This window comes from Strix uralensis, chromosome 18, assembly GCF_047716275.1.
Source record: "Strix uralensis isolate ZFMK-TIS-50842 chromosome 18, bStrUra1, whole genome shotgun sequence".
In the NCBI taxonomy this organism is placed as follows: domain Eukaryota; kingdom Metazoa; phylum Chordata; class Aves; order Strigiformes; family Strigidae; genus Strix; species Strix uralensis.
This window is the reverse complement of record NC_133989.1, coordinates 4,449,682-4,467,720: the sequence shown is the minus strand read 5'-3', so window position 1 is coordinate 4,467,720 and position 18,039 is coordinate 4,449,682. Positions and strand designations below refer to the sequence as shown.

The 18,039-nt window shown below is 41.9% G+C and overlaps 1 protein-coding gene across 1 annotated transcript in view; it reads left to right on the top strand.

Annotated features, from left to right (window-relative positions):
• The window catches only part of CDH4 (cadherin 4), a 466,340-nt gene that overhangs the window by 268,122 nt on the left and 180,179 nt on the right, over positions 1-18,039 (top strand). The window contains exon 3 of the mRNA XM_074888264.1: positions 14,695-14,918. Coding sequence (XP_074744365.1) covers positions 14,695-14,918 — 224 coding nt within the window. The remainder of the gene's footprint in view (positions 1-14,694; positions 14,919-18,039) is intronic.

Sequence of the window (18,039 nt, the reverse complement as noted above, 5' to 3'; positions counted from 1 at the left end):
TGGTCATAGCAGTGCAGTATAAATGAACGCGTACATGTTCTGTGAAAAGATTTATTTTAGTAGTTCGAATAAACCTGAAGATGTAATTTCCTCGCATTACTAACGAAGTGTTTACACTGAGCTAGACATTACTGACAGCGGTAGCTGACAGTCCTTACTGAGGCCTGGTCTTAAAAAAACTGCAAACGTGTGACTTGAAAGTGTTGAAGTGCTGCTACCCGTGTTGGTGACAGGACATAAGAGCCAACGCAGCGTCCTTCTAGGGTCGGTGCCAGCTGCTCCCTTCACATCCTTAAGGAGAGGTTGAGTCTCCAGCTCAAGCGTCTTCATCACTCTGTGGTGCCCATCGGGAAATTGGGATCGTTGCATCTTTAGGCTGCTGATGTCTGTGTAGTTTGTAAAAGAAGTGGGAATCAAGGTTTGGTAGGGCTTTCTTTGATATCATTCATCACGCTCATTTAACCTTTAAAATATATCAGCCAGTCGATGTTTCTTTTTCAACCAATCGATAAATAAATAATAAAGTGACAGCCTCATAGCTGACTTTTATGTCTTCAAATGGCCTGACTTTTTGATGTCAGCTTAAAACTCTCACAATTGAGCTGATGTGAAAGGGGGCCAGACAGCACAATGATGGGCAGTACCAAGAAAACTTGCATGGAATATGATATTTTTTTAATCATGTTGCCTCTAGCGATCACTTCAGAATGATAAGTAGTGGATGTCAGTGTGGATTTGGAAGAGAAGGTATCTGTTTACATGTAAAACTTTTTAATTAAAAAACAGATACAGAGCCAAGTTATTTCTTACATTCGTATTACTCCACCTCGAGGGTTTATTGGAGTGCAGAGGAGGGTTCAGCACACGAGTCACGCTGTGTCTGACACTGGGGTGAGGGAACCTCAGCTATCAGCCCTTTTTGCTTTCCAATTTCAGCAATTCTGGCACCTGTGGCAATTTCTGTTTTCCATCATATTCCCAGAAACTCTGCCGTGAGTAGGACAGGATTTCTGCACAAGTGCTTGGACCTGAGCTGCCCAGTCAGTGTGTTGGGCTTGCAGAGATGAGGGCTGCTGGTCCTCGTGGAGGGTGTTTGTGCAGGATCACTAAACATTTTCAGAAGACTCAATCGTTTAATAGAAACATTATGATATTTCCAGAAATATGTTTCAGTATTTTTGTAAGATGGGGAAAAATGTTGGTTGGGTTTGTCACATCCTTTGTTTTTTACAGAATTAGTTTTGATGGATGAAGCAGTGGCAGAGAGTTCTGAAGTTTGCAAGCGGTGTTTATTTATTGCACTGTATGTTCTTTTATGGTGGTAGTTACTCAACCATACAAATTAAAAAGTCACTTCTAAATCAACTTATTCCCAGAAAGATCAAAAGTTTCATCAGAAAAAAAAAAAAAAAAAACAAAACTTAGACAAAAAACTTCTCAGTATGAAGGCTTCCAACTATTGCATTCCTGGTTGTATTACTCTTACCCAGGGGAGAAAGAATGTTTTATTCTTCAGGCACAGTCTGGATCTGTCTCTTCTGCTGAGTAAGTGCCACCTTAGAGAGATTCTTTAAAATGTCAACACCTGACCATTGAAACTGGCTCCACACCCCCCAAACAGCCCCCGGGAGCAGTCAGAGGGGTGCAATAATGAGTCATTATTATTCATTAGGAGGAGTAGTCAGTTTTGTACTCTATTTTCTTTGGGGTTTTATTGTAATAAAAAGCAATTTCTTCAGTCTCAGAAAATCAGGTAAAGGCTTACTTGCTAATCACTGATTTCAGTGGTACTTTTACTTCATCTAAAAATTCAGCATAGGGATTTCCCTAATAAAGGCCACATGCATATTTTTAAGTACATTTTTGTCCTATTTTTAGAAAGAGCTTTCAGTTTGTAGTTAATAGCATGAAAAAACATCTAGATGGATAAAACAAATACAAATATAGTAGTTACAAGATCTACTCACAATTAAAATCCAAGGGGAGAGAAGACATGCAATAAATCAGAGTTTATATGAACCAGATGTTGTCTATTTTGGGCAGTAGTGGAACTCCATGTGGCTCTCAGAGATGAGGCCGATGCTTTGTGGACAATAAAATATGCTTTTCTAACAGCATCTGCTTGCCTGTGTGTCTTGTGCCAGAATTCACACACCTCTGTCATTTGCTGCTCTTCAGCTTAAAGGTGGCCTTGTTTTAGCCTTCTGCAGTTGGATAGTTTATGGAGCTTGGTAGTTTTAAAAAGCTTTAAAATGGAGGAAGAAAGAAATTTTTTTTGTAAGAGAGAATCCGCACAGGTAGTGGGATGCTGCTGGTGAAGAATCGCATCCTGCTTCAAAGAAACGTGCCGCTGTTGTAAGCATTTTGCCAAAACAGTTCTGTTTTAAAAGCAAGGTGGAAAAAAATCTGATATATCAAGGCTGATGCTATCTGTGCTCAGGAGCAATTTGATCATAACCCTCTTTATATCTGTCTCTTCCTCTGCCTGAAGTTCCCTAGCTTAAAATGAATTTGTTCCCGAGACTACTCACTGGGGTAATCTAAACTGGTCTTCGCTATCAGTGACACGTGTATAATGACATTTTACTGCTCGTCTTATCCAGCACGTCTGAGGAATCCTACTGCTAATTGTTGTATTATTAGCTGCCCACGCAGCCCTGGGGGAAGAAGCGGCCCTGGCGCTGCCGGGGCACCGTGGGACGGACCCGTGCGGCCGCGTGGGAGACGCAGCCCTCCCGTGGGACCCCCTGCTCTCCAGTCCCCTTCCAAAATGTGCTCAGAAATTGAGGACCAGGTGGGCTCCGACCAACCGAGGGCTCTGCCCACGGGATGCTACCCATAGGTGGTAAAATGCAAATTTTATTGCAGCAAGACAATGTTTTCCTTTTGGATTCTGGGTTTTGTGTGCTTTTGGAAAGCATTTGGCAGCCACAGCAAGTATGTTTACAAAAAGAGCAGAACTGGTAAAGTTCAGGTTCGTGTTTGGATTCAGCCCCAGCAAACTGAAGCTGAAGCTGTGCCAGACGTTTGAAGCTGCCAGACGACAGTTCATCTCAAACAGAAAGCTGAAGAGGGGGAAAGAAATTTGTCAAATGTATTCCATGTGGAATTTCAGGCAATTTAATTTGATTCACTACACTCTGAAATGTCTTGGACTTCCCTATTGTTTCTTTACTTTAACACTAAATTTGGTACCTTCTGGGATCATCAGTGCTTTGTGCTGCATTTGTCACGTTCTCTAATTTACTGACTTTAGTCTCTCTCTGTTTAATTGACGGTACTGAGCCCTGCCAAAAGCACTCTGTTAAATTTAAGGTTGCTAGTTGAATCCTGAGGTCATTCTTCAGGCGAGGGGAGTGCTGCCTTTCTGTTGGAGACTACTGTAGTAAGAAGGGGCAGAGAAGGTGAACGTGAAAGAGGAAAGGGAAAAGTAGAGTAAACCTCAGTCCTGTGTCTGCATCAGAAGCATCAGCAGCCGAGCGCCGAGGCTGCAGGGATGCAGTTGTCAGGACATGGCCTGTTCAAGGGTGACTGCAGAGGCCAGGAAGTTCATTTTCATTCAGTGATGACCAGCACCAGAGAGCGTGGAGCTGTGTTTTATTGTGGGTTTGCTTTTCCAGTTAATTTCCTGCTCCGTGGGTGAATTTCCTGTGAATTCAGTGGACACTGGAGGCTGGCCCTGGGGCAGGACGCTCTGGCACTCTGCAGCAGTGCAGCCCTGCCATCTCTCGACTTGGCCTATATTTATTTAGTACCCACTCGGGTGCAGCCTGGGCAACGAGGCCGCTTTTTCTTCAGGTCCCTCTGATCAAGTGCCAGAAACAGAACCCAGAGACTCCATCTGTAAATAAAACTCTCTGAATTTGTCCAAATATCAAAGCAGTTGAGCCCACCAGGTACCAAATACTGTTTTATTCTATGTAATATTAATTTCTCTTGAAACCTGAAGACTTGTGTAGGCTACAGATGAAGGTAAGGACTGCAGCTGCTTTTTGTGCAGGCAGACAAGCAGAGGTGCACAGCAGCTGCAAGATAAATATAGCTACCCTGCCTTGATTCTTAGAGATTAAAAAAATTTTCATTTCTAATATTCTTGCCTGAAACATCTATTCATTTCCTGCATTGTGATTTGGCTCTCTGGATCGGTGCGTGTTTGCTCCTGAGCCAGGCTAAGGAAGATGAGAACAGTCAAGCCCAAAGTTGTCAGTATTTACACACAAGTCAAGTCTGTGAGGAGTTCAGTGTTTTTGCTGGTGTGTCTGATTTTTTTTTTTTTCCCTGACATGTACAGCCTCTGTTTCTGGGTGTTGAGAGTTTGTTTGTTTTGAAGAGCATGAGGAGAGAGGAGCCTGAGGCTATCTGACACGACTATGGTTGGAGCATCTCTTTCAACTTCTTTTCCTAGGCTGCAAATGGCCTGTGTTCACATTTTTTTTCTCCCTAAAATCTTCCTGCAGCTCCCCATGTCTTTCAAACACAGTTCTGGCAAGTTGAAAAGAGATCTGTAACAGAGGAAAAACCCGCAGGGCTGCCAGGTCGCTGTCGGTGCGGCAGGTGGGAGCTGGCAGGGATGGCTGCGGGCGCGCAGGAGTTGTGTGTGTGCTTGGCTGCTTCCCACCCCTGCTCTGAATGTAGGGACCATCCTGGTTCCAGCAGGGCCGGGGTCTCCGCTCTGCCCGGGAGCGCTGGGGAGAAGGTGCTTGGTGCAGCACACCCGGGGTTTCTCTCAAATACAGCCCCCACCTCCCTGTAGCTTCACCCAGGGATGCTCCTGCCAGCAGGTAAGATGGGCGAGCAGCTGTTGTAACCTAGAAGTTGCCCTACAATTATATAGTCTCCTCCCTTTATAATTACCGCATTAAGCTACCATAAAATCTGTAGTTTTTCCTCAAGAAATGCATAGTGATGTTTAAAATCTTTTCCCATGTAGGTAGTTTGACAAACATGAGAGCGTTGTGAAAATCATTAGCGCTAAGGGTAAAACCTTCAAATAAAGTGCTCTGGGATTTATTTACTCTGTGCTGTAGTAATAATAATTAAAACACATCCTACTGCAGGTAACTCCCACAACTTGCACTTTGCTCTGAAGCTGAGAAACTCATTGATTAATCCATGGGGTCAATCAGTCCATCTTGTTTGGAGAGTTAATCATAGAAAGCCTGTGCACCAGGACCAAGAGTGAAACAGGTTTATTTACTGCTGCTTAATCAGAGAACCCAAACTCTCCTGTAGAGTGGTGAGAGGTTTGTTTCTACTTAGCCTTTAATTGCAAAATGATCTCATTAGTGCCATAGTGAATCTCAGTACTATCCTACCGATGCATTGAATTTAAAGAAGAGCAAAGAACAAAAATGGTTGCCCATAAAAACTCGGCATTTGCCAAAAAGTGTGGTGCAGTTGGTGTTTGCAAGATTACCCAAAGCAAGCTTCTCTTTATTAGCCTTTTAATCCGAAACTAAAACATCAGCTGCACATCCCAGAGGCTTTTGGTCTACCTTACTGTTAAGAACAGAGGAGGACTGTCATACTGAAACTACTGTGAAATGTTTTTTATCCAAGGATAAAGATGTCTATTGAGAACAAGAATGGAAGCCAACAGCATAGTTACTGTGGCATTCACTGAAGAAAAGGGTAATCCTCTGAGTTATCCCAGCTTGGAGTGCTGCTTCGCAGGGGACTTCAGACCATATAAATGTTCTTCTTACTGGCCTCTGGCATCAGTCCCTGGCTCATTTATTAGTTAATCATTTCTGAAATGTCTCAGTAGGGTAGAAGGAGAGTGACGGGATCTCAAATGGGCAATGAAATCCCAAATAAAGTGATTGTTGCCAAAGCGGGCACTGGAAACCCAGAGGTGAGGTTGCACACCCACGGTAAAGCCCTGAGCATAAAAATGTGGAAAGCAGTGAAAAACATCTTTAACATGGGGTGCTAATAGATGCAGGTTTATGTTCCTGTGCTGTAAAAAAGGCTTGAATGTGAGTTGCACATCATGCAAATCCAATTCAAACTCACTGCCCTTTGAAATCTGGATAGTATCTCGCTGTATTTGTGGTAGGAAGCTTGTGGCTTGGATTTAGAAAATTGGGGATGAAAAGGCTCCTCTTAACCCAATGCTAAATACCAGGAAGAGAATAAAGGGGAATATTCCCTTTGCTAATACTTGTTTCTAATCAGATAAAAATAAGTGACAGTGTAGGAAGAATCCCGCTACTAACTGCCAGAACATGTCGATTTATCAAATTTTTCCACTGTTGCTCTTTTTTGAGCTAGCCTCACAGCTGACAGTGTATGTTTTACAGTACAGCAAGGTAGATTGATTGATCCTAAATAGAAAAGCCTTTGGGGTCTCAAGCTGATGTTTTAACTTTGGGAAAAAAAAAAAAAAAAACGAGTAAAGCATGTTAATGTAGAGAAAGGAGCCTGGTTTAATTGGACCAACTCCTGGCTTGCTGAAAATTAATGGCTGGCTGGCTGTTGCTGGAGTGATTCATCTTTTCTATCATGTTCTACAGTCCTTCTCTCCAGGGGTCTGTACTCCCCTCCAATTCCAATACCAAAAGTGAAATATACTTCTTTTTTTTTTTTTTTTTTCCTTCCTTAAAAACATGTATTTTAGTTGGATTGGCTTCCAGTAAATGAAAAATAGCACTGGTGGGAATATGAAGGAGTCAGGCAGTGTCTGGGAATTGGGTTTTGTTTACTGTAGGACTGGTTTTCTTTTGTTTGAATGGGATTTAGATCTTTTTTTAATGTACTCTCAACTCCTCATTGCTACTGGCTGGCTGTACAGGTGACAGAATGACTTTCTAAAGGATCCCGATTTCAGTGTGTTGAAATGTATTGTTCCTTTTCTTTTCATCTGGCCATGGAAACAGAAACCCTGTGTAAGCAAGAGCTGTTAAAAGTGAATATAAAGCTGGAAAAGGTGTTGAAAGCATTTAGGTGGCTCTGGAAATGAAAAGATGAATTTTCCATGTAGTTCTATCAAGCCCACAGAAATATTTTATTTTCTTTAATAAATGACTTGTGTATGAAAAAGGCTTGCCATTTACCCCATAAAACCTACTGGAGGCAGTCCTGGCTTTGTGAAAGCAAAACAGCCTGCAAATGAACACGAGGTAGGTAGGAGTTCAATAGTGTGTGCCCAGAACCTACATGGATAATTTGATCATGGAGGGGGTTGAGGTTTGGAATTTAAAATGGGGAAATTCAAAATGTACTTTTAAATATAAAATACTTTTATGTGCCATTTGAAATCTGTCTTAACTTGCTGCTGGGGATAGATTGCTGCTCATTTGCTGATTCAGAGGTGTCACCAGTTGACTAGCACATGGAGACATTTCTAACAAGCATATAATAGTTTGGGAATGTCGTGAATGTTGTATTATTGCATATTCTGGATAGGAGGATTCACTGTAACTGAAGATTACAAGAAGATAAATAAAGAAGGATTTTGTTTAACATGATTACATATGGTAAATTGTTATGGTAATTTATTATTATTTCAGTAAGGCAAATATTAGCAGTCATAGCTCGGAGATCATAAATAATGCGCTGGAAAATTGGATGTAATGTTTCACATTGACCTGAGATATGGAAAATGGGTAAAATTGCATCGGATTTCTGTACCATTAAGTGCAAGAAAATAACATTAAGAACATGCTAAATCACGCTAAATATTTTCAGCAGATGATAGACTGTGGGGCAGTTCATTAATTCTCCTAACTCATTCATTATTTTTGTTTTTCACTCTGAGAACACTTAATGAATAATCAATGCTTTGTGAAGCCGAGGGTGTGGGCTTGCACATTTTTATATACATTTATATACCAACCAACATACATCCATTTATCTCCCAACAGTTTTTTGTATCAAAGTATTTACTTAAACTGTATACTCTTAAACTTGATCACTAGGGATATGTTTATTAGGCTCTGAAGTAGCTGTTTGAATTGCTGTTTTTACCTTTTACCAGTAGAGTTTGGTTCTCCCACAGTGCTATAAATATTAAATAAAGACACCAAGAGTTTATTAGTGTAATATTTTTTATGGGGACATGGTTGAAAATGTAACCTATAAAATTAGTAATGGGAGGATGAAAATTACACATTGTTTCTATCAGGCTTTACAGCCATCATTTTTTCCTATTTATGCATTGCTTTTCTTGTACAGAAGGAGAAGGGCTCTGAGTATTTTATTAACTGCAAGAAGCAAATCTGGTTGTGTATTGTATGATAGTGTGGGATTTACTGTAAGTAGGAATGGGACAGAAATAGGACTCCAGACTTATATGTAGCATTGCATGTAAGTGTAATGGCTCAAGTCAATTTTTGTTTCGACAAAACACTGAAACAGCAACATCTCCGGAGTCGTTCAGAGTGGTCGGAAAGCCTGTGGTACCTGGATACATTCATCCTTTTAGTACAAAGGAAACAAAATCCTCTTGCCTCGCTTTCAGCATTAGCCTTTTGTAGGCAAGATATTTGAGTCCCAGAACTCCCCCATGTATTTACATTTGTTCACAGGACTCCATTTTACAAAACAATTGTGATAATACATTGTGTGACATTTCTTAATTTTTTAACCCAGTGCTAATCTGGAAATACACCAGTGGTTTGTAGGAATAAGAATCTATTTGCTTTTTGAAGTGCCTGTAAAAGTCCATTTTCCCCATTTAAAATTTTTATCTCTTGTATTTGGTTAACCTGTATGGGGGTGATGGAGGCAGTGTCATCTGGCAGTTTGAATGAGAAACGGGGAGCCTGAGTTTCAGGATTCAGATCCAGCTTTGCTGGGGATTTCCAGTGTGGCCGTGTGGAATTCACTTGACTGCAGTTTGTTCCCACTGCTGTAAAACAGTTTTCTCACAGAATCGCTGAGGGGTTGCGTGAACATAAAGAAAGATGTCTCGAAAATGTGGCCACGTAAAAGTTTATACTACGTACTTACTTTCTCAAATAAATGAAGCTTTCCAATGAGGCACAGCGCGCTCTGTTTCACATTAGCTCTTAATGGAGAAATCAGTTTGCGAGAATGTAATGCACTCACAGGGTGCCCGGGAATATGTACATTTTTTTGGTTAGCTGCATGGTTTCATGCCTGTCCTTAGACAACAGGTTCCTATCCACTAATGAGCTGGGTTTATTTTAATTTCTGATGTGGTGACATGCAGGGGAATGCTGGCCAGGACTGCCACCCCCTGCAGAAGCCTGAGGAGATGGGTGAGTGCAGACGTGTGGGAGCATTGGGCCAGAAGTGCCAGGGCAGGAATACATGTGATTTGCTAAAGATCACACAAAAGGGACATTTCTGTACATGCTCAGGACTCTGCAGGTTACCCGAACATCTGAAATTTCCAAAGGTTACCGTTAAGCCACCCTCATCTTAATGGCGTTCGCAGAAGTAGTGCGAGGGGTGGATTTGGCAGCTCAGGTTTATCACAGTCACGCCGGGTGTAAAGGGAGCTGTTCAAGAGACACAACTTGAAAAGCAGATAGGATCCCGCTGTAAATACTGGTGTATATTTGCTGCTTTGAAGTTCATCAGGAAAGAAACGTCTTGGCAGTGATAATCCTCAAAACCATGGTGAAAAACAGTCCTGCAGGGACCCATATCCTGAACTGTGGGATGATATCCTGCCAGGGGGTATATCCTAATAAATAAGCATTATCCCTTCTGCTCTTCCAGCCCTGTGCAGCTTGCCAGAGGGGGCACTTTTTAATGGACTAGGAGAAGTTAAAGGAGAATCCAGAAGGATAAGGCTTAAAGTGAATTCTTTGGTTTATATCATTTATAGTCCTATTAAATTCAGTATATTTCTCAGACATTTGGGGGGCAAAGAAGTTCAGTGTGTTCGTACATCTTTCAAGATCCTCACTTGATCATTTGACTCTGTCCAGCTGGCTTAACAGGCTAAATAATAAAAGGGAACAATGCAAAACTTGTTGAATTTTTTTTCAGCTAGTGTCTTTTTTGAAGAAAAATACCATTTTTTTTCTCAGATGCCCAGCAGTTTGCTGCAGACTCCTGCAGCTTTTCAGCCCGTCACTCAATACCTGTTTCAGCATATCAAATTGTCATACTTCCACCTTTCGTAGAGAAGCAATTAAAAATGATGAGGGTAAAGGGTTAAACCTAAAAGCCTGCTAATGAGGGTGCCTTCTTGGTTTTCTTTTCATCAGGCATTTGATTCTGTTTTCAGCATAAGCTTTCGATAAGCATCACTGAACATTTTTCCAGAGTATATTAAAAAAATTTTCTTTTTTTACCATCCTGTAAAAATGATAGATGTGTGGCTCTGCTGTTTACCTGAAATCCTAATTACTGATGCTGCAGCTTTTCAGTGTTAAATTCACGTAGTGTTCTTTAGACTTCAGACTGGTCAAAGAAAGATGGATTTGTGTCCACAGGGACATTTAAGTCTAGTAAACAGAGCCAATGTTTGTTTGTTTATTTTAAAGTCAAGAGTTGCATCCACTGCAAATTACATAGACTTAGGGCTTTCTAAAGGAGAAAAAGAGGAAAAAAGCAAAAGTTTTCTGCCATTGGATGAAATTTTAATTTCTGTTTCCATAAGAGCAGAGGTAGAGGTAGAATTTGAAAATCTGGACAAGATCTCCTTTCCTTGAGCTGTGTTATTTATTATAGAGCAATAGTTTGATTTTTTCCCCAAAACCTATGCACATATATTTGGAAAAAAAAATTTTTACATATATATCTATGGTGTATATGTGTGTATGTGTGTGTATATATATGAGTGCATCTCAGTAGTCATGTAACATCCCAAGGAATCATTGTCACAGGGCAGCAAGGAGGATGAGCGCAGGATTTCTGATGAGAGTCCTTGCAGCCATGTGCTGGAAGTGTGAGCAGTTCATCTGTACTGTGTTGCAGATGGGTTTTCTATGCTGTGTATAAACAGTGCCTAGAGCAATAGTAACAGCTCTACCTGACAGCAGCTGAGCATGGCGATCCCTAATACTCAGGCCCCGATGAGTTTCTGATTTGTCTCCTCTGTGTGGTTGAAATCTTCTGCAAAGCCACCCAAGTGAGCCATGGCCTGTTGCTGCTGGTTCAGGCAGCTGTGCAAGGTGTGGTCCCTCATAGTGACTGAACACTATGGAATCCATACGTCCTTGAAGACTTTTTGTGCTTGCAGCTTCTAAGGACACTTTGGAGAGAAGTTGGCTGTGTTAATTCATTGCTGAGCATTCATCTACCTGTGCTACCTGAGAAGAGCAATGTGGAGCAGAGACGTTGCTTGTTTAAAAAATTAGACTTAATTTCTCTCAGGATTTTCTCTGTCTCTAGTCAAGTTTGTTTTAAACTAATGGAAGTAATTAGCGAGTCACAGAGGGACTTTGTCTAAGAGGTAGCCATTTTTAGATAATGGAGCATAAAAGTCGACACGGTGACATATGACACCAGAGCAGCATATTGGAGCCATGCACTGTGTCTTAAGCAGATGTTTAAGTACTTTGAATACTGAAATCACTACGTACACGTATAGGACGGGATGGTTTTTTTCTTTTCTCTCAGACTGCTAGTACACTGTAGGGCTTTCTTTTAATCTCAATAAAATCAAAGTAAGCTCTGAATTGTTTTTAATGTGCAGTCATTATCACTCCGTTCTCTCTTCTTCAGATATCTTTTTGTATATGATATGTGGGTACTTTAGGAAGCATGGATGGAACTTGCTTTTTGCATTGTCATTACATAACAGAGGAGTGCAATAATACAACAACTGATGTACCTCATTTCTAACAACGCTGATGGCATGGAACTGAAGATAAATACCGTATTAGCAGCAAAGCACTCGATGTGTTCACACATATTTATTATCGCTGTGAATGTGGGGGAGATTTGCAGAAATTCCTGAGAGGTGAAGATCTTGCAGCAGGGTAGTCCCCAGGGATGTGGGGGATCTCCCCTAGCAGCACCGGCCGCCTCGCAGATCTTTGAGGCCATCCCAGTTTCTCCAGTTGTGTAGCGTTGGTTCTTGTAGGTCCTACCAAATCATGGGTGTGTTTAACATAATTCAGTGTTTTCATGGATTTATATTTTTCAGACTAGGCTAAAAACCGTGTCTTTACTGTCAAAGCAAACAGGCCCTGGCATGGGTCAGAGAACTGACCTGGGATTGCCCGTATGGTCAGATTGGTGGTAGCACCACAGAGTTTTGGAGTTGATGTTGACCACACGTTGTCCCCAGCAGGCCATTTAGAAGTGAAACATGATTTTGAGGGATAAGAAATTTTGGCCTTCAGGAGATGAGCTGTTGTGTGCTGGTTGACCTCAAGGGCCAGAGCACTGGCTCGCTAGTGTGGACTGGCAGCCCTCAGCACTGGTTGGGTTTGGGTGGGATGGCCCATGTGCTACATGGTACCTCGAGGAGGGCCCAAACTCCAGCTCTGATGATGCTGAAGTTTGAAGCTGCAACACAGGCGTGTATTTTTTTAAGTTTGGCTTCCAACTTGTACATCTGAGCTTTGAGGTTTGAGATAATTCCTAGCTTTTCTGGAATCTATGGAAGACTCAATCCTGTAAGGCTTTCTTCTTTACTTATTTAACTGGTGGAAGTCTCACTTTTGTAAGACAGAGGTCCCTTCCTCCAGGCCACTGAGTATCTGCCCTGCGCTCTGACACTCAGTGACTAAAAGCAAGGGTGCCGAGAGCTTCAGACTGTGGTCAAAGTAGAAATTAAATAATACCCTGTCCCTTAAAAATTGTGACCAAAGTTTCGTCTAAACTTTGAGTAATGCAGGAGATGCTACTTCATATTACATCAAAAAATATCTGTTATGCTTCTAGAGATAGAAAGCAGACATAACTGGTCAAATGTCTCGACTAAAGCATGTCAGATGAGATAGACATGGAGGTTATTTGTTACAGTCTGAGCTACGGTGAAAAGATGGGCAAACCCCCTGCGTTTGGAAACAAAACTGAGGGACTTTTGTTTTCCCTGGATTCCAGATTAAACAAGATTTTAATGATGTAGTCTATGACAATGAAATTGCTTAAAAGCATTACCCATGGGGTTTTTGCATACTGGATAACTTTATCCATCTTCTTTTTTATAAATCGATGTGTGACATTTGCTGTTTGTGCCTAATAATTACTGTAGCATTAGGTAACAGTTCCCACCGCAGATATAAAAATGTACAAATGTGGTCTAAATAAACGGAAAGGCATGGAAAGCCTTTGTAAGATGTATGGTTACGATATGATCACAGCACCCCAGTTACTGAGAGGTGCAGTTTGGTGAAGGAGGGGACGGATTTTCGTGTCCTCCACTACAGTCTGCTCCTCCTGTCTCCATACTGTGATGGTACCGGGGACTTTGGCAGCAGGACTGGTTGAACAGTTTCCTGGCTGATTTTTTCTTTTGCCTGTGCCATCCCTCGGATATTTTTATTTAAATCCAGATTAGTCCCTGATTCAGCTCAAAGCAGCACTACAGAAGCGGTCAGCTCTGGTATGGGGGGAAGGGGACGACTGGGGTAATCTGGCCCAGTAGCTCCTCTCACCTGAATTGCCACTGCATCCCTTCTCCTCCCACCACAGCCAGTCTAGGTAGGATTCATCTGACCTAGCTTTTCTTGTGCAAAAATTAAACACCTGCTGAAGCTGCATCAGACTTGGACTAGCAGGTTTTCCGTATCTCAGGGCAGGCTAGGAGCATCGCTGCTAAGCACTCAGGAGCCCCAGCACGAGAACCCGTGTAACGATCCTAGCTAGAAAGCTGTATATCCATTCTCACTCACTTGAGATGTTTTTACGGATACAATATGTTTTCCTTCACCACATGTGTGTTCCGCCCTGTGGATTACTCAAATGGCAGAAAATGTTTTGTTTCCAGTGTGATTAGCTGCAGGTTCAATTTCTATCAGATTTGTCAATTTTGTCATATAATAGTTTGGGTTTTTTCCAGCCTAATGTATGTGACAGGTTTCATAATGCCAATAACATTAGTTTTCAAACTAGACTGTGAAAGAATTTGACCAAAAAACACTGAAAATAAAAATATCAGCAACTGGGGAGCTTTGATCTGACAGTGTAGGCTTTTAAATGACACATTGTGGTTTGTGAAGTGAAGTTTTACAGTTCCTCTTCGCGGTGTGGAGAGGTCGGACAGGGTGGGAGTGCAGCTGTCGTTGGGGGCATCTGGTTCCAGCAGTGGATGTGTTCTGCAAAACGTTTTAAATTTTTTTTCTCTGTTTAATTTTTTTTTGTTTTTGTATTTCTGATAATGGAATTGTTATGGGCTTTTGAATTTCAGTTAAGAATGTGCAAATAGGCTATCTGGTAAGTAGGTTATTGAAGGGTTAGGGAAATGGAGAACATTTCGTGCAAAAAAATACCCACAGTGTGGGTAATAGACTCCAGTCGAATTTAAAAGATAATGGCGACAAGGGAGAAATCCACTTGTAGAAATGGGGAACAGCTGTGTTTGAGATCTAATGAAACTGTATCAAATACTTTAAAAATGGCTTACAACTTCTTCCCTGGGGAATGGAGATAAAGCACAAGAGCACTCCTGAAAGGTCGAAGAAACAGTTAAATCATTTCCTTGATGGTTATTAGAGATATAGAAGACATCAGTGAAAATTAAATGTCTGAAACTTGTATTTGATTGCTTTCCTTATCACACTAATCTCACACGTTTCTTCCATCTCTTACTCTCTGTTCTAGTAAAATTTAATAACTGTGCTGGTAACAAGGGAGTTCGGTATGAAACCAACAGCCTGGACTTCAAGGTGAGGGTGGATGGGACCGTGTATGCTGCCCACCACGTGCAAATGCCCTCGAAGCAGCTGATCCTGATGGTGACCGCGTGGGACCCCCAGACCCTGGGCAGATGGGAGGCAATTGTCAGGTTTCTGGTGGCAGAGAAGTTGCAGCACAGTGGACACAAGGTAAGAAGTTTTCAAAGCTCTTCTTCTTACTTCATTCTTCCTTTGCCTGTCTTCCCCAAACCTTTAAAAGTTACATGAGGTGTCAGATTGTTTGTGTTGCCTGGTCTGTGCTTCCTCAGGAAGTGGCCAGGTAGAAGATACCACAAGCAGCACCAAACTTCTTGCAAATGATCCTTGAACCTCTCTGACAGAAATGATTTAAGGTCACCAGTGAGGGAAGCGTTCTTTAAGTTCATACTTTTGTATTTTTAAGTGACCGCTTGGCTCTGTTACATATTGCAGCTTATATACCTTGTGTTTGCATCTCCCTGCTATTACTTTCTCTTGACTTGAAATAAAACCTGCAAATGAAGGGTGCCTCCCTCTCTCCAGAGCCAAAGTCAACCCTCTTCTTGAGAAATACGAGGTTAAGTTCAGATTTCTTTTGTGACAGTGTAGACCTGGAATCGCTCGCTGGCTGTTGCTGCCATGCTGCTAAGACATCTCGCTGGTTTTCACAGTGATTCCTTTCTCTCCACGAGCCATCTGCATGGCCCTGCAGCTCTGTGGGGGACTTCCAGAGGGGAGATTCAGGCTTGTTCCATTCCGATGCAGCAAGGACAGGGAGCACTGCTGCTGCCTGATAAGGGACACATGCTCACACGCAGCGCGGACCAGCGAGGCAGCGAAGCGCAATGTGGCACTGCAGTGGCAAACGTCTCCTCTGTTCAGTGCCAGCGTCTTCCCGACCCCACATCTGAAGAGTGAAAAGCCAGCACCATTCAGTATTTCAGACAGAAGGTTACAGATGCTTTCTTTCTTTTTTAGTTTCATACACGTAGCTGAAAAGCAGGAAGGATCTGTCCCTGTCCGGCAGTCTGAGAGCAGTTAAATACAGCCGTGGGCTGCCCAGTGCCACTGTATCTGGGGACTGCTCCGTGAAAATGCATTTCTTCTGGTCTGCTCCTTGAGCAGCTGCCTCTGTCCCACCTCTTCCATATCATCTTTGGCAGCAGCAGTTCACCTTTTCATTTTCTTCTTCCTTTTCCATGTTAGTCTGGGCTGAAGATCCTGTACTACGCTGAGTAAATGCAGCTATATTGTGTGTCACCTCCTCAAAAAAATCAATTCTGTGATGGTTGGGTGCTTACATTTAAGCAGGATTTGGCAGGAAATTGGTTGAAGAACCTGATTTATTGCTGGATCTTGAAGACCTGCAGTGCAAGGATGAAGGTGTGTGTCCTGGGGAACAGTCCTGGCTAGTTCAGGAACAGGCAAGGTCACTTGGCCATGGCTGTAGTTTGGACTAATGCACTACAGTAATTGTCAAAATAGCAAGACTGGCCTTTCCTCTTTTCTGCAGTGCTTGGGCAGAGAGGGCAGGGCAGGGAAGGAGGGGGGAAGGAGGGAGAGACTTTCTGTGCCATATTGTCAGAATGCTGCCATAGGAGTCTGTGCCATTTGAGAGAATTTTTGCCACACGCAAGACAAGAAGGAAAAGACTTGGAGAGACTTAAATCTAGCAGTTGCCCAATGGGCTGACCCCTGAGGTTTTGCATGGCTTAGAGTCGTATAAATACACTTCTGCTGCTCTTCAGTAAGGCTCTGGCTTGTGCAAGATATAATTAAGCCCTGTATGTTATGTCAACTGTATTTGCCATTTTCTAACCAAAGAAATACTGCTTCCTTCTAAAAGTAATTAAATATTGAAGGAACAAAGTAAGATGTCTTATATACTGCTTTAAATTTCTTCTCAGTGTAGCAGAAAGAAAACTGAATAAGCACACATTTCTGTTTTAGTAAAATATTTGGTTGGAAATTCATCTAATGTTAATGTAAGCTGAACTCTGGTTCAAAACAGAGAGAGCTAAGCTTTTTAAAATTCATATCCCTCCTTTCTAAAAGCCTTATTAGAGTGTAGTTTGAGGCTGGAAAAATATGGAAAACAAGACTAATGACAAGGTCATAAGCAGTTTTATTGTGGGTCCCTATAGCAGGCATCCGACTTGTGTTTCATTTAAATGCTTGTGCTTTTTGCAAGCAAAATACTCCTTTGTTCACTAAAGAAATAAATATGATTATGAGATTATTTTAAAAAATAATAGTGTTTATGCTAAAAAACCACCAAAACCTAACAATATCCAGTTCAATGTGGTTTAGGCCATGACCTTAATATACTACATTTCATGCTTTTACTAGAAACAGATTTCACATTTAGTTTTGTATAGTAGAATATGATTCAAGCAGAGCTACATAATTATTTTAAAGACATTTCAGACTGTTGTGGTATATTCAGGATATGGAGACAGTAAATATGGGAGAGAAAGGAGGAGGTGATGTGAGAAAGGGAGAGAGACTAACTCTCTGTTCTGGCATATACATCCATTTCCATTTTACTTTGTAAATTTATGACTGATTTTGTGAAAATGCTGAACAGTTCCCAGACATTAAAAATAATTGGCATAAAATTCGCCTTACCACACCTACTGATATCTGTTTGCTGGCACCTACAGCACAAACAAGTCCTCCTGCCTTGCTCACCCATCCTCTGTGTTTCTGTAGGCTTCTCCGTGACTGATGGCCCTCAGCTGGGGCAGCCCCACTGTGTGATGGGAAATTTGTTGCCCCTCTGAATCACCTCTGAAAGGATAAATCAGATTTTAGTTCACAATTATCCATGGATTAAAGCTTCATGAAAACATGATTAGCCCTGCTAGGATGGCCATTATTAGACATTTGGCTTATTGTGGAGGTTAATACAAAATAAATGTTACAGGATAAGTCAGCGTTGTTGGGATACTGGCTGAGGTCGCAGGGGCCCAGAAGTGAGGTCTCTGCTCTGCTGCAAATTTCTGGTTCACTCTGCGGGGAGCAAACCCGGTCTCCTATAGCCTGCCTGCAAAACGGAGGCAGTGGTCTACTTCCCAGGAGGGCACAGAGGATAAACCTCTCGATACATGATCCTTTGGGTTTGTGATCCTTTATTATCACAATATATAAGATTGGAGATCTGTGTGATGGGCTGGGAGAGCTTTGGTGGTGGCCAGCACGCTTTCAGCGTGGCAGATTAGTTCAGGATGGCTCCTCTCGGGATAGCCATCCCCTAGTGTGTGTTCATTGCAAAATCAGAGGTTTTGTGTCT